Below are 17,849 nucleotides of genomic sequence, written 5' to 3'. Positions count from 1 at the left end.
TAATATATTGGATAGTTTTAACTTTACATATATTTTTCCTTTATACATCCATCTACTTTAATTTAGAAATAACTTCTTTCACACTTTCCTTTTTCTTCGTTACTTTTACTCAATTTATTGCTTCTCACTTTCGCAACGTGTATGGCCGCAAAAACCAGCGAGGAGAATGAAAAATAGGCTATAAATGGTTACTCGGCCTATATCGGGTGCTTGAAATATGCTGATATATGGGGTGCTTAAAATATGCTGATATATGAACCCACATAACTCCATTTTACTAGAATTAATGACTTGGCCATGAAGCTGTTGGCATACTCCAGACAAAAAAAAATTGCATGCAAGGCAAAGCTTTAATGGGAAACATTGTAGTACTTTCAATGCTTTGTAATGACAACTAAAAATATGAAAAATTACGTTCCTAATTTTTAAAATATATTTATCTTTATTGTACGCCTGATAATCCTTTTTACAATCCATAAATAAATTTCTATCACTTTAAAAAAAAATATTATGTGCACATCATCAACACATGTAATATGCCTGTAACTAAATTAATATCTAGGATTGTTACTGATACTTGCCTTCAAATATGATCCACTACGGTCATTTTGGTCTAATTTGGTTCATTTAGTGCACTTCAGTCCATTTTCGTACTTATTAGTCCACTTCAGTCCATTCGGTCCAACTAGGTCCACTTCGGCCCTCTTCGGTTTATTCAGTCCAATTGGGTCAAATTCGGTCCATTTCATTCATTTTGGTCCACTTTGGCCCATTTTATTCAACTTCGGTCCATTTTAATCACCTTTTTTTTTCTTCTAAAAAAAAAGGTGTCCATTTCGATCCTTCTTGCCCATTTTGGTCCACTTCATTCCAAGATGACAAAAAGTAATATTATTATTTTTAATTGTTTAATTTAATAATTCAATATTATCTTTCTTTATGTTTTTTTCTTCCCTTAGCTGATATTATTATTTTAGTTTTTAAGTGAATTACACAATTTTAGTGAAATAATATAATTTAAATTTGAAGACCAATTTAGTGTGTGTGTGTGTATATATATATGTTTATGCAAGCACTCAAAATAGTTAATATGACAAAACAAAACTACATGAAGCAAGTTCTTTATATTGATGTTGTGGTTGGAAGAAGCACCAATCTTTTTACTAAACAAAAGAATAATAATGATAAACTTTTTAAAAAAATCGGCACAAAAAATAAACATATTACGTGGGCCTACGACTAGTAATCTCAACAAGCTGAAGTATAATATTTATTATTCCCACATTCCTGTTGAGCGATATCTATGTATCATTTTAGTTCACTTCCGTCCATTTTTGTCCACTTAAGTTCATTCGTTCCAGTTTGATGGTGCTTTGGGAGGAAAGATTTGAGTAGGAAGAGGAGTTTCTTCATTAACAATTATGTCACCTTCTCATCATAATGCTGGTAGGTTATTGATAAAATTACATTTTTGTTATATTATTAAAGTTTAGTATTTTTTTTTTCTATATAAATGATAGATTTGCTTCGTCTTTAGGTTATTCAAGACGTATAGAGTATGGACTGTTTGTAAGGAGCATTAGAAACAAATTTCAATCTGTAGTGGGCCTTTTTTACAATGTTGGGCTGGGCTGTCTCCTACAGTATTAGGCCCAAATGTTCTGAGTAAGAGAGTCGGGACCGGTCCAACTGCAACTCACTTTGATCCGGCTTGTGCACAAACTATGCCCCGTTTGCCAAGCTTTGATCACAGACCCATGGCAAGCAAAGCTGTTGTAGGTAAGTTATGGCAAACAAATATAATAAAGACAATACAAGAAATAGTAGACAAAATGAATAAAAGGGAGCGACAAGAGGCACCCCGTAGGCTGAAAGTAGAGAAATAAATGAGTAATAATGATAATGGGGTTATTGAATTAAAGAGGAAAAAATCAGTTTTCCATGCCAAGTAATGCTGCGAAGCTGAAACCAAGAAGATAAACCACTTCCTCAATGCGACTAATCTCCCAGGGGAAAGAAATTAATTGCTTTGAGGGAATGGGCCTGAATGGTTTATGTTTAATGAGGATCCTCTGTCTTTTTTGATAGAGAGCAAGGCTTTAAAGGGAGAGAAGAGATCAACCTATTGGTGCATGCCTGCCATTCTATACTCCCTATTCTCTATCCTTCCTAGTTTTTCATTTCTTTCTTCTTCTTTTTTTCCTTTTCTTTCTCAGTGTTTACTCACTTTGTTGAGATTCTCTCCTAGAGGTTGCTATTACAGTATTTGTGATTGTGATTGTCCTCCCTTCCTGCTGTGCACGGCAAGGCCCCTTTTTATAGTGCCCGCTATGACTGGATTTTACTATTTTAGCCTTTAACAACCTTTGTCTGATCTGAGTGTCCTTGCCAACCACTTACTGGTTCACCAGTCGCTCAGCCACCACCACTTACCTGTGCTAACCGTGACACCAAACAAAGAAGGCTATTTTGTTTGTTTACCTGCCGTGCTACAGTGTGAGTGCTCTCTCTCTCTCTTCCTATCCCTCATGGCATGCACCTAGTGGTCCCAGCTCGTCCTTGCTTCCTTTGGTGGTATGTCATCTCAGCAGAACATTTCCCCCAAAAGAGCCAGAGTAGGAACCCCAAAATAGGTTTTCCCCTCTCCCCACCGTCAAACCATGCCCTCTTACCTCTGACCCATGACCTCACCACCTCCTGTATTGGTTGGGTATAGGCTGGTGATGTCTGGGCCTTTCACGTGCTTCACTTCCATGTATATCCGAAATCTGCCTACTACTTACGCGTCCGTCATGGTCTAGAGACTTGTCTGCACAACCTGCCACCCATACTTGGCTTCTTATGGCATGAACCATTTTCTGGCCTCTCATTCTTTAAAGCCTGCTCCTTTCGGGGCTAGGCTTTTGCTTGGTCATGGGCTTTTCCTCCTTGAGCCCACTCTCTTGCTCTTTTCTGCAGTCTTTGCGTATCCTGCTGTACTGCTTTGCTATTCTTGCTGTAGCGTTATTTGAACCAAGCATGTTGGGCCTCTTTGGGCTTGTTGCTTATTCTTCCCTCAATGACTCAGTATAGTCATTTGGGCTATTTTGCTTACGTTGGGCATCCTTGGCCCATTTACTTTCCTTGGGCCCTTTTGGCCCTTTTCCTAGTTTTGCATTCTCATGGGCTTTTACTAACTCCTTTGGGCTTCCCTGGCCCAATTACCTTATCCTTCATCCTTGAGGCTCATGGACTTTCCATCAACCCCTTACTTTCCTTATTTTCATTACTTCGGGCCTACTATGGCCCATTCTCACTTTTCTACATCATATACTGCCCATGAGTTTGCTTGTTCTCTCTTTCCAGGCTCCTTTAGGCCCGTTTATTTCCTCAAGGCCCATTTGTTTATTTCATGGGCCTGCAATCCATTATTCCTGCCATTTGGACTTAATGGTTTTTTTTCTATCCACTTACTAACTCTTTTCTGCCCATGTTGTTGGGCTTCTTCTTTCTATTGGGTTTCCGAAAATGATCATCAACACAATCATACATTACTTTACTTACAAAATATCTCACCTTATATAATGATTAGATGTAAATTGCAATAGGTTTCCTTCACCAAAAAAAATTTAAAAAAAAAAATCTTACTAAATTTAAAACACTTTCAAATAAAAAATATATATAGTTTAATTAATTTAGAAAATCTATTGTATTACTATTAACGATACTTTATTAGAAAATAATCACATTATTTAAAAAATGGTTTGGAACAAACATTTATTAGTCTCATCTACTATTTTCATTTTTTACTTAACAAAAATACAAATTCTCAGAAAATTTTGCGCATCAAATGGGTTTGCGACTAGTAAGGAAAAATAATGTATGTTTTGGATCCCCGTCAATTATAAAAAATAATTGGACATTTCAACTCTGTATTTCCATAGCCAAATCATCTTGATGAAATCATTGGCAATAAAAATCACACAAAATACCATAAACACAATACATCAAAGAAAATGTATACATTACATCACATACATCATTATACGCAAAGTTATTCTATTGACCTACAAACCATTAAAATTTGAATAGTGCAACCTTATAGGTTGAGTGCTACATGCATTACTTTCCAAATTTTGTAGAAGTCATTGTAATGACTGCAGGGTAGAATTTTCCACTTAATCATCATACCAATAGCAATACTTCTTCCACAACAATCTAAGGGTCAACAACTGGGAAGGAGTCTGTGGCTAAAAAGCTGTAGACAAACAAGTCCTCTAAATTCCCCTTAAGATAGGTATACTTCCTCAGCATACCCTCCTTGAGGAACCCAGCTTTTTCTAGGACCCTTTGAGATGCTATATTCTCTACAACAACAAAAGATTGCAACCTTACCAAATTAGGCAAGTCCTTGAACACTTGTGAGAGAGCAGTCTTCACTGCCTTGGTAGTTATTCCCTGGCCCCAGTACTTTGTGGCTATACCATACCCCATATCAGCCCTACACCTGTCATCACCCGATCCTGGGAAAATGGAGATGAAGCCGATCGAACGGTCATCGATGCATATGGATCGACGCCATGGATGGGGTATGCAAACATCATTGATGAAAGTCAAAGCCTCCTCCTTAGATGTAAAAGTCTTCCATCGGAGGAACCGTGTAACTTGATCATCACCTGCCCATAACATGAAATCATCCACGTCTGTTAGCTTAAAGGGACGGAGAGAAATTCTTGATAGATCAATGGCCATAACAGTGACAGTAATGGCAACAATGGTGCCACAGGGTTTGTAACCAAAATGCTATTATTGTAAATTAGAACTTGGCTTCTCTTTTTGAAGGGAGAACTAGGCTTGGGTAGTTGTGTTACGCATTATTTAAGAGCATGGAAAGTATATTTTAGTTTATAATATTGATTATTGTTTGCTAAGATTCCATCACCAAGAATATATTATTGGAACCAACCCCTCCACCCACCCACCAAAAAAAAAATTCTAACTTCAATTCACTTAGTAAATCTTTTTGATAAAGAGAACTCTCATTCAACTGTCAAAAAATAAGCATCCAACTTCTAAGCATTCCAAACAAAAAGATTTGAAAGAGTTATTACACACTATTTTACTTGGTTAAATATATATAGGAAGCTGCACATATGCCATGAGTCTTCTGTCTTCACTCTTTAGTCTAATGCCATGAAAATGTCAATAAACTTATATATAGGATGGGTTGAAATTTCATCTATGTCCTTGTCAAAATCAATTTATTCAAAAACTCAAAATATAAACATATTAATTACTACAATTGGATTATTTATTTATTCATTTATTTTGGAGTAATTAGTACTATGATATAAATTCTCTTTTCATATAATAAAGGGTCTTATTAATAAAATTCTTGATAGAATATATCATTCATTTGAGAGGAAGAAGTACTAATTTCAGAGTATTAAATAATTTTTCCATTGAGTTGGACTCTATTTGGTGCATGAAATTATGTTTTGGCCATATTTGGCACCAATATTTGAGCATGTGTATTCCCAAAAGAATAAAAAAGAAGGCAAAATACTTGTTAGGTCCAAAATTGCTCAACTTAATATATGATCTGAAAGACCATGCACCACAATTACATGACATTCTCTCATAAAGTTATATTTGAATTTCATGTTCAACTTATTGTGATACCCCAATTTGATTAATTGTGTGATGTGTGTGGGTATGTGATGAGTCCAACATCGGGTATTTACTGGATAGATCTAAACTTTATTAACAACTATAAGGAATCTCAATTGTAACTAGTCCTCTCGGAGACTGTACCCCACAAACCATGCAATTCAAGTGGCATGAGTTATGAGCAGTTTGGATGAGGCGAAAATGGGTAATTACCCATCAAAAGCAAACTATATAGTTAAGAGTACCGGTTTACAAACTATATAGATTTTTAGCAACTCGAGCCTTAAAGGCTCGATTTTGGGCCCCTAAATCGAGCCTCTGATGCTCGATTTTCATGGGTTGTTCGTCTCTGATTTGGCACTTTTTCCAGGTGGCGTCTACATGGAAATCGAGTCTCTAAGACTCGATTTCTAACCCAAAAATAAAATATTAATGACCCAAAATGCAACCCAAAATGCAGAAACAGCGGAAAAAAACGCAGAAAGAAAGAAAAAAAAAAAAAGAAAGAGAAGAAGAAGAAGAAGAATTGGAGATCAGCTCAAGCTGACCCAGGCCGCACCAGATCCAGGCCGGCGACACAGGCCGCGCGCGATAGATCCAGGTCGCCGCGCGACCTGGGTCGCGGTGCGACCTGGGTCGCGCGGTGCGACCTGGGTCGCCGCGCGAACTGGGTCGCGGTGCGACCTGGGTCGCGCGGCGAACCCAGGTCGCGCGGCGAACCCAGGTCGCGCGGCGAACCCAGGTCGCACCGCGACCCAGGTCGCGCGGCGAACCCAGGTCGCACCGCGACCCAGGTCGCGCGGCGAACCCAGGTCGCACCGCGACCCAGGTCGCGCGGCGAACCCAGGTCGCACGAGTTTTTTTTTTTTCTTTCTTCTCTGATGAACACCTTCTTCTTCTCTGGGTTTTTTTTTTTTTTTTTTTTTTTCTCTTCTCTGATGAACACGTTGGTGCTGCCCTTGTGGTTTTTTTTTGTTTTCTTTTTAAATGTAAATCGAGTCTTAGAGACTCGATTTCCATGTAGACGCCACCTGGGAGAAGTGCCAAATCAGAGACGAACAACCCATGAAAATCGAGCATCAGAGGCTCGATTTAGGGGCCCAAAATCGAGCCTTTAAGGCTCGAGTTGCTAAAAATCTATATAGTTTGTAAACCGGTCCTCTTAACTATATAGTTTGCTTTTTATGGGTAATTACCCATTTTCGCCGTTTGGATGATATAAAATTAGTATTTAACCGTGTCAAAGCAAAATTCTTAAACTAGTACTTGGCAGGGGGCGAAGGCCCCCAGTGCAACAAATAATGACGTAGGCTCTCCCACTTGGCGAGACCTTAGGAGTGAGCCCCTCCTATAAGTGCAATGGAGGTCACCGACCTAGGTCATGGGCATTCTTGGTTTCCCATAAACGCCGTCCAGGTAAGTGTATTGTTAATTGCTGCTTACTGGTTATTTATACATCTTGTTTGTCTCTCTTATGTCATGTTTAACCTATGTGGGATTCAAAGCTGACTGGGGAAGAGGTAAGTTGTCGTGGTTATGTACCTTATAAAAACTTGTTAAAATTCTTATAGTTCAACTGGTTAACATCTATCAGTGTTTTTAGTCGCAAGTGTCTAGTTAAACTAAATTGTATTAATTGAAATGCATAAAAAAAAAAATTGTATTAATTGAAAGCAGGCAGGCTCAATTATACTACCTTTAACACTATAGCCCCCATATGCTATGCATCCCCTGCCCTGCTTGCTGCATCTTCTTCTCTTTTTTTCTTTTTTCTTTTTTTTAAAAAAAATTATTTGATAATTCGATAGTTGTGATGAGAGGATTTCAACCATGGGCAACCAATTGAGTTATAAAATACTTGTTACCTATTTTCCGTGTTAAAGTTGAAGGTTCAAATCAACTATATTTATATATTATTTAAAAGTTAAAGTCTAGTATTTATTGTTATTACTCCCTCTTTGAGCCACATAAGCGTAGGATTTCGGTTCAATTCAATCCACTTCGGTTCATTAGGTTTATTTTGGTCCGCTTCGGCCTATTCAGTCTATCTCGATCCACTTTTTGTTTGGTCTATTCAGTCCACTTTGGTTTACTTCGGTCCATTTTGATTTATAGGTTGCCTTTTTCTTTTTTTGCTCAAAATTTCATTTTTCCCTTTTTGATTTAAAAAGTATGAAATTTTATTTTATTTTATTTGGGCCAAAATCTTTAGATTTTGGCTTTAAAATACAAACAAAAAAGACATTAAAAATTAGATATATGGGCCCTCAAAAAGCAATAAAAATGTTAAAACATTCAAAATTTTATCTTAAAATTTAGGTTTCAATGATATAGGCATTATGCATATATTTTTAAAAATATATATACACACACACAAAATAGCCTCAGAGCACACATGTAAGCGTGTGGTTAGAGGCTCTTCTATTTTTTTTTTTTTACAAAAAGTTAATAATTTGCATCTATTATAATTTGAGATTACTACATTTTCCAATCGCAAAATACCTAGGGTGTGATGAGTATAATGTGTTTGCAGGTGAAATAATTTTTCATCATACTTGTAGTTTTTTTTTTTTTGTTGTGTTATAATTTTCTCATTATTACAATTTGAGATTAATACTTTAGGGACACGATTATTTAACGGCCCAAGAATGATGTTGGGCTCGCACATGAAAGATCCCTCACAATATGATTTGTAGAGAGTGGGCTTAAAAGGCTTGCCTTTGATTACGGGGCGATGGTCCGGACTTGATTTTAGGCGAACTCATGTAGAAAAAGAGTTCAACCTGAACATCCAAGCTCTACAGCTTCGTAACCTGAGGGATTGGACTCCTCGGACTTTGTCCGAGGAGCATTAGGCTCTTCCCCCGGTTACCCGGCGGTGGGTTTTTTTGCGGTGTGCATACATTGTTAAAGTGTTTTCACCCCTGGAGTCTTTCCCCGGAGGTAGGATGGGAGGCTCTACTTTTTGGCCATCCTCTCCTTCCTGATTACTTTACATTTTCTTTTATACTAGCCTACGTTCGCTGTCCTTCGTCCACGTGTAGGGTCAACCTTTCTAAGACTGATATTTGTCCCGTCAGTCTAATCCCAAAATCGTTGGGGGTGGTTGATAAAGCCGAAGAATCCGGTTCTGTTAGGTGCAGAGTCTTATCTGGGAGGGGTAGTAAGGGCAACTTTCCCGAGATATTTTAGATCTTCTTTCAAGTTTGTTCCTATACCTTTTTTACCCCTCTTCTCAATGGAATTTTGGGTCTGCCGAGGACTGAACTGTCCTCGGCTGCATCTCCGGGCCATTTTGTGCTTTATATTTTTGAGCTTGGGCCATAGCCTTCTTCGGCTTGGGCCTTTGGACTCCCCTTGAGCAAGTGGGCCTGGCCCATAAATTATTGGGCCCCACAAATACGTTTGTGAACAAATCCACACATGGACATATGATTTCTACACTATTATATTATTAAAGTCTTGATAAAATTACTTAGATTTTCTTCTAAATTTTGTTCTCCGGCTTATGTGTTTGCAAGTGAAATAATTTTTCATTACACCCGTAGTTTTTTTTTTTCTCTCTCTCTTAGTTTTGTGTTATAATATATTTTCTCATTATTACAATTCAAAATTTATACGTTTGTGAACAAATCCACACACGGACATATGATTTCTACACTATTATATTATTAAAGTCTTGATAAAATTACTTAGATTTTCTTCTAATGTTTGTTCTCCGGCTACTTGTGCAACCATGCATCCTCTAGCCTCCATTTGTTATTGACAGTTGATCACTTGTGCGTTCCACTTCATATCAAGGCATCAAGCCCAAACAAATTTATATTTGATCTTATCCCACCTACTTTTCTACTTAGAAAAACTTTCTTTCAATCTTTTGATTGGATTTTGAAGTTTAATTGAGGTCAAATAACTTATTTTTTCATCCTCTTGAAAATGGACTGTTTTATTGAAAAAGTGCTGCTTCAAAATAGATACCAGACATGCACTCCATCTTTAGGTGGTTCACAAGAGATGTTTGACGGTAAAATACTAAAATCTATGGGTTCTATTGATTGGCTTTCCGATAGACATCGTCAATAATTTTGTTAAGGAATGTCTGTATTTTCTTTGTTTGTTTTCTTCAAAGTTGATTGAAATTAATCTTTTATTTTTAATTACAAATTAAAATTTGTATTATATTTCTAAGATAATTAAAGACATCAATTTATTATTTTTTATAAATAAAAAATTAATCATGATATTTTATATTTTTCTTCTACTTGCACTCATGGGAGATAAGAAAGCATTAACAAAATTCATTATCATATTTGAGTTGAGTTCGTTAAGATGATAACATGTAACCAAAAGTTGGCAAGTGTCATTATCACAATAGGTCCGATGCAATGAACACTGGACCCAAGTTTTTCCTTTATTATCACTATATCTTCACTATAGGTGAATTTTCACTTTGTTTCTTTACATAAATTATAATATTAGTATTCTTGATAAAATCCTATGATTTGATCTGACTATCCTACGTAAAATTCTAATTTTTATAACCATATCCATTAATGCACCCACATAAATGTGCTCTTTTGTTGGTCCCTGCTTCTCATTGATGTTTTCCTTTGACCTTTTACTATAAAAAATTACATATAATAATTATATATTAGTTTGTATAATTTTATTCAATTTGTTATCATTTTAATTAATAATAATAACTATACGATGCTTAAATTTCTATGTTTGCTACTTCTACTCGGAGTCATTGATATCAGTATAATTAAAATTAATTCCTTATATACTAATAACATCAATTACCATAAAACAATATAGAAATACAAATGAGTCACAGAAAAATTTCAACAAATTATTGTGAAAATACATTAACATTTAAATGTCCAAAATATTTAAGACTGAAATTGGGCAGGGGCCGAAGCCCCCATAGCAACAAATAATGACGTAGGCTCTTCCACTTGGGAAGACCTTAGGTTTGCACCCCTCCTTTATGTGCAATGGAGGTCACTAACCTAGGACATGATCCTTAATGATCAAACATAGACCCCGTCCAGGTAAGTTTGTTTTTCACCTTGAATAGTGCTACATATTTATACCCCCTTGCGCCTGTCTCTTCATTTATGTTAGTTCGATGTGCGAACTTCAGGCTAATCGCAAGTGTCTAGTTAACTAAATTGTATTAATTGAAAGGCTAGGCAAGCACAATTATACTACCTTTAACACCATAGCCTATTCTCCAAAAAAAAAAAAAAAAAAAAACACAATAGCCCCCATATGCTATGCTTCCCCTGCCCTGCTTGCTGCATTTTTTTTTTTAATTATTCAATAATTCGATAGTTGGGTTGTAGAGAGATTTAAACCATAGATATCTCCCTTGAAAATATAAGATGTCAATCAGTTGAATTATAAAACTCTTGTTACCTGCTTGTCGTTAAAGTTGAAGGTTCAAATCATCTATATCTAATTATCTATATACTATCTAAAAACTAAAACTTAGCCTTTATTGTTGCAGCTCCCTTTAAGCCACAACAGCATAGCATTTTGGTTCAATTTGATCCATTCAGTCCACTTTGGTTCATTCGGTTCATTTTGATCCACCTGGGACTATTTGGTCCGTGTCGGTCCACTTTGGTCCATTTTGGTCTGTAGGTTGCCTTTTTCGTTTTTTGCTCAAAATTTCACTTTTCCCCTTAATTTTTGAGTTAAAAAGTATGTTTTTATTTTTTTTATTTTTTGGTCCAAAATCTTTAGTTTTGGGTTAAAAAATACAAACAAAATAGACATTAAAAATTAGAGATAGGCCCTAAAAAGCCAATAAAAATAATAAACATTCAAAAATTTATCTTAAAATTTAGGTTTCAATGATATAGACATTATACTTATATTTGAAAAAAAAAATGTTATAATTCTAAACTTACATTTTAAACTTGCGAGTAATTTCTATTTTTGGGGTTTCTTTGAAAGGGAATTCATTGTAATTTTTAGAAGTCTAAACGTTAAATTTTAATTTTTTATACAATAAAATAATTTACTATATACTATTAAAAAAAAAAAACTCTGGGGCCTCATGGTAGTTGAATCTCTTACTATGCCTATGCTTTCATACTCAAAATCAAGGACCCAAAAGGAAGGAAGAAGGGAGGAAGAACACCCATTAAATTTTGATGGCGATGGGATATTTTAATCATTGCAAATATATTAATAACATCAATAGGCCATTGTTGAAAACTTGAAATACTATTTATCCACGCCTAGCACTTTATATATATATATATATATATATACACACACGCACGCACACTAGTCTCATCACATGTGTTTTGTGCATGTGATGAGGGGCCTTTTTTTTTTTTTTTTGGTCTAGTGTACTTGGTCTTGAGGAAAATATCAAAGTGGATTGAAATTTTATTTTTACGTGGAGTTGGAAATATATTTTTACCGGATTGTTCTCAAGTTTTGTCTCTATTAAACTAGAGTCTAGGGGTATATTTATATATAATTATTTGAGAGCTTCCACAGGGGATGGCTGCATGTATATGTGGAAAACACCCAAAAAAAAAAGCCACTTAAGCTTAAGCTCTTAGAGTTTTATTAAGAGATTTAAGCCTGAAAACACTTAACAAAACTAGACTAACATATATTACAGAAAGAGCAAGAGGAGAATAGAGAAAGTGACAGATTGAACATGCATGAACTATATTCACTTATCTTTGAACTATACAGACCTCTATTTATTCTACTAACCAGAGGTTAATTGTACATGTGCTCAAATGCTTCAACTACTATTAGTTTTTTGGTTACACTTTTTAACCAATTGTGTTTATCATAATCAAACGAATGTTAGTTTCTGCAACTTGGCTGACCCTTAGTCGAATTTTTGTGAGGTTGTATGCTTGTGGTGGTCATGGCTGAATTGCCCTTAAACAATATTCCCCCACAACCACAAACTGATACATTATCACTAATACGTGGAACAATGTGAAGGAAGACGCTGAGGTCTTTGAGAATCATGTGAAGCAAGACAATTCTACAGCAACAAAAGCTAAGTAACAATACTTCCTCAGCATAACCTCCTTGAGCAAAGTCCTTGGAACGCTTGTGAGAGACTATGTTGCACGGACACGGACACAGGGATACGGCAATTTTTGAAAAATAAGGAGACGACACAGCGGGGACACAACGGTTAAATAATTAATTAAATTTTATATTTAGGCATATTTTTTTAATATTTTTAGATATAAAATACGTTTATAATTTATAAGGCAAAACAAAAGGCTGAGTAAAGAAACAAAAATAAATTCATAATAAAAAGTATAACACAGTGACGATGACACTGTGAGTCTGTGACAGAGTGGGATTAAAAAAAAAAACAAACAGACAAACACATTATAAATTTATAACTTATAAGTGGGTAACAGACTAATAGTACACCCATTCACCAAAAAATCTGAAAAAAAAAAAAAAAAAAAAAAAAAAAAAAAAAAAAAAGAGAGAGAGAAGAGAACTAGAGAAGAGGTTGGACTTGTTGTCCACACCAAGAGAGAGAGAGATCGGAAGGGACAGGGCATGGTGTCGACGTTTATGGAGCTCGCCGATCAACCCGATCTAGCTCCGGCGAGGGTAGCGGCAACAGGCAGAGGTCAGAGGGAGGGTGGGACAGTGGGTTGAGAACTTGAGATGTTGGTTTCAAATTTCAGTCTAATGACTTCTCAAACTCTAAACTTGCTTTTTTGTTTTAGGGTATATCACAAAATCAATGGTATTCAATCAAAATCTATGATTTTTTTTTTTCACCGCTAGCGTGTCGGACGTGTCGGAGCCATGTCGTAAAAAAAAAAAAAAAAAAAAAAAAAAAAAGAGAGAGACACTCGCCGGACACCAGAATTCGGCGAGTCATACCCGTTTCGGTGTCTGACACTGACATGACGCTAAAAATGACATGTCCGTGCAACCTAGGTGAGAGAGAGCAATCTCCCGTGTTAACTGATGTAACGGTCATCTATGCATATGTATTGACACCAAGGATGGGGTATGCAAACATCCTTGATGAAAGTCAAAGCCTCTTCCGAAGATGTAGAAGTCTTCCATCGGAGGAACTGTGTAACTTGATCATCACCTGCCCATGACATGAAATCATCCAAGTCTGCTAGCTTGAGGGGATGGAGAGAAATACTTGATAAAACAATGGTCATAACAATGTGACAGTGATGGCAGCAATGGAGCCACAGGCCTCATAACCAAAATGTTGTTACTGTAAATAAGAGCTAGGCTACTTTTTCTTTTTGTTGAAGGAAAAAGGAACTATGCTTCTTGCCTGGGTGTTACGAATTATTTAAGAGCATGGAAGGTCTATTTTTTTTATTTTTATAGAAACATGGAAGGTCTATGTTGGTTTATTATATTCATTATTGTTCGCTAAGATTCCATCATCATGTATATATTATTGAAATCAACCCCTCCACTTACCCACCAAAAACTTTTTGGACACGGCTTGTATTAATGCACTGGACACATTAAGATATAGATACGTGTCCAAAACTAAACATTTATCTACATCCTAATGTGACTAGTGCTGCAATGCAACTAATTGCATTGAACATAATCCAAACCCAAAAGTTTTAACTTTCTTTCAACCGACAAAAGATCAACATCCAACATTCAAGCATCCCAAACAAAATGATGGAGGAAGGAATTATTACACATTAAAACTTGGTTCTAGGAACCTGCACAAATATTGAGTCTTTAAGTAATCACAAATAAGCCTTCACTCTTCAAATCATATATAAACTATAAAGGCTTGTCAAGAGCCTTGTCGTTCAAATAGGTTTCCAATAGAGACATCCAATATCCAAATCCTCTATTTCTATTGCAACTATCGAACTATTAAGGGGAAAAAAGCACAATATTTATATACACACATAAACTTGTAATTTTAATTAAAGACACAAGTAAAGGTTGTCAAAAGATAGAAGAGTTATTAAATCCATGTAAGAACAAAATTTCTTTCCAAACTAATTAGGAGAAAAACCTTCAAATTACTCCTCATATATCCTTATATTAAGTGTGAATTTTGAAAATCTAACCGTTGAATTGTATGTTCATATTATTTTGTTCATAATTTCAAGAAAATCAAAGATCAATTTCTATGTTATTAAATGAATGTTAAAATTTCAATTTTTTGTGATCTAAAATAGTGTATAAAAAATACGTATATTGATCGAATAATAAATAACACTTAATTTGAACAAAATTTGATATTCATATTAAGAACATAAGGAATATGAAATTCAACAGTTAAATTTTCAATATTCACACTCAAAAAAGAAAAATATAAAAAGTTTGAAGAGTTTTGGAGTTGTCCTTTTTTTATTGGCTTTATTAAAAGTTTTTTTTTTTTTTATTGTATTTCTTCTCATTTTAATGTATTTTTTAAGGCTTCATTGTATTTGGGGTAAAAAGTAATTGAGGCTAGTCAATCTTGGTTAAAGTTGATTTTGAGCCTTCTTGTGATCTCATGAGACCTACACAACCTGGGAGTAGCAGAGAAAAAGTAGTGAGTCTATATAGGTCCACACCTCCAACACTACAACTCTTCACATGGTTGTGGCCAAAGTTGTGAAGTTTGTTGTGGTCCTAGCACTAGCATTTTTTCAGCCAACGTATGAGGATTATGCAATTCTCTATAGGACAAAATTTAATTACAAAATTAGTTGTAGACTTAGGCTACAACCTTACTCAATATCTTTTTATTAGAGGTGAATTTTGATAAATTCACCATTGGATTATAATTTCTTCTTATATTCTCCATACTTACAAAATTTCAAGAAAATTAAAGATCAATAGCTATGTCACCAATAAAATTTTTAAATTGCAAATTTTTGTAATGTAAAATTATGCATAAAACATGAGCTTATAGATCACATAGTAAATCATATCTAATTGACACAAAATTTGACATGTGTATTAAGAGCGTAAAGAACATGTAATTCAACGGTTAGATTTTCAAAATATGTAGTAATATTTATTTTATTGAATGAATTTGTAACCTTAAACTACAACCAATTTTGTAGCTAAACTTTGTCTTTCTCTATACTCTATGCTCCTTTATAGGGAATTCGGCATCCTTAATAAAGGAATTCAAACTTAGGAATTTTGTTTAGATTGAAAACTACATGAGGTGTGTTTAGACTTGTATATATGGAAAAGATCAAAAGCAATTCCCCAAACTGGGTAGGAAATACAGTAAAAACTAATCAGCAGCTAAACTATAAGGATTTACAATTAGAAAATAGTAAATGGTATTACAAGTTTTACTACATGAACCTTTACAATTATACTCCTCAGTTAAATTAACTAAATCAAGGAATATACAACTATTACAAATTAAATTAAATCTTAAATCAAGGAATATCACTCCCTTAATTTTCACCAAAATTTTGGTGAAAATTAAGGGAGTGATATTGGTAACCTATTTTTAACAATATTTGAATTATATCAGAATTGGACTCATTAATAGCAAACTTTGGATTTGAATTGGACTCACTAGTCACCTGTTTATCACACCCCCGCAAGCTAATGGAGTGTGACCATACTTTAAGCTTGGTTGTCAATAATTAATTGAAGGAAGCAAAGAAGTGCCCTTTAGCAAACAATGAACACATCTCCGACCTGGACAACATGTAGCGAACCTCAAGCTCCTTGTGAACAACCTTTTCATGCACATTATAGTAATCTACTTTCTAATGTTTTGTTCGAGCATGAAAAACTGAGTTTGAGGCTAAAGAAATTGAACTAATTTTGTCACAGTAAATAAGTGGAATTGATTGAGAGACACCCAAACCTTTGAATAATGACTGAAGCCACAAAATCTCAGCTAAGTATATGCCAATTGACAAGATTCTGCTTTAGTTATCGAGTGAGATACAATACGATTTTTCTTAAGACTCCAATTTATGGGACTATGACCAAGATAAATACAAAAGCCTCCAAGAGAGCAACGATCATTAGGCTCACAGGACACAGCATAATCAGCATCCAGATATGCTTCCAAACGTAGAGAACAAAGTTGATTAAAAAGACCATGATCAGGAGTTCTCTTCAAATATCTTAAGATTCGTTTAACAGCAATCTAGTGAGTTGCTGAAGGTTGGTGCATGAATTGACACACTTGGTTTCCGCAAAAAGGGATATATGGGAGTGTCAAATGACTCAAATAGAACAAATCCATTGTATTTTTGGTTTGAATTAGGTACAAACCATCAGAACTGTATACTACCTCAAGACCAAGAAAAAATGCAGAGGTTCTAAATCCTTCATAGAAAATAATTTCCCCATTATGTTTAAACTCAAAATCATAAGATTAATTATGTTCAATAATTATAATTAAAATTTTTATTTTTCTAATTATTTAGATTTTAAATTTATACTAAAAACTCATAGTATAAAATTGTGAAGAGATTGACAAAAAAAATTACCCCCCAATTGGAAGTAGAAGAAGAAAAGATATAAGTATGCAGAGAAGTGTGATAATGGGGATGTTTGAACTTTGAAGTTGTGCATGTTGAAGAGTGGGAACAAAGAAGCCAACCACTGGTTAGTTTTTTTTTTTTTTTTTAATTTTAATTCTAGTGCTAAATAGAATGATTTTTTTTTACTCAAAGCTACTTATGCATTTGGTTAAAGGGTTAAATCCATTGATCTCGACCACTTCAAATTTCTCTTGGATAGGGCTATCCAAACATATTTGGTGACCCGACCGGAACCGATCCAAAACCGGCCGACCCGACCTACTCCAGCTGTCGGCGTCAAATTTTATCCACCAGAAACCGACTCTGGCAGGTCAATTTTGGTTTCTCTCCTCGAGAAACCTGAAAAACCCAAACCGGCCAGCAAAAAACCCAAATTCCAACAAGAAACCCAGATTCCGGCAATAAAAACCCAGAATTCGGCAATAAAAAAACCCAGATCTCGGCAATAAAACCTGGATTCAAGCGCTATTTCATGTAGATCCAACGAGACTTTGACCGAATCTAGCAAAATCTCATCGAATCCGGTGAGACTACCGCCGGATTTGGCGAAATCTCATAGATTCTGATGAGATTTTCTCGCAGTTTCCTTACCGTTTTCTCAAATCTTTGTCGCTAACCGACCCATCCGCCACCTATTGAAGTTTGATCCACCAGACTCGTTTACTTCGGCGG

At 35.3% G+C, this 17,849-nt stretch overlaps 1 protein-coding gene and 2 non-coding genes across 3 annotated transcripts; all 3 read right to left on the bottom strand.

The window, feature by feature from the left end:
* Positions 1-3,881: 3,881 nt before the first annotated feature.
* On the bottom strand, positions 3,882-4,837 carry LOC126717285 (uncharacterized). Its single transcript, XM_050418804.1, has one exon. The coding sequence runs from the start codon at positions 4,729-4,731 to the stop codon at positions 4,198-4,200; it is 534 nt and encodes a 177-aa protein (XP_050274761.1). The 5' UTR covers positions 4,732-4,837; the 3' UTR covers positions 3,882-4,197.
* Positions 4,838-6,920: 2,083 nt separating this feature from the next.
* On the bottom strand, positions 6,921-7,073 carry LOC126720142 (U1 spliceosomal RNA). The gene has a single exon (XR_007653297.1). It is a non-coding gene; the product is annotated as a U1 spliceosomal RNA (small nuclear RNA).
* A 3,485-nt stretch (positions 7,074-10,558) lies between these two features.
* On the bottom strand, positions 10,559-10,711 carry LOC126720139 (U1 spliceosomal RNA). Its single transcript, XR_007653294.1, has one exon. It is a non-coding gene; the product is annotated as a U1 spliceosomal RNA (small nuclear RNA).
* Positions 10,712-17,849: the final 7,138 nt, after the last annotated feature.

The sequence above is a fragment of the Quercus robur genome, chromosome 3 (assembly GCF_932294415.1).
Source record: "Quercus robur chromosome 3, dhQueRobu3.1, whole genome shotgun sequence".
Classification (NCBI taxonomy): domain Eukaryota; kingdom Viridiplantae; phylum Streptophyta; class Magnoliopsida; order Fagales; family Fagaceae; genus Quercus; species Quercus robur.
This window is presented reverse-complemented; position numbering and strand designations above follow the sequence as displayed.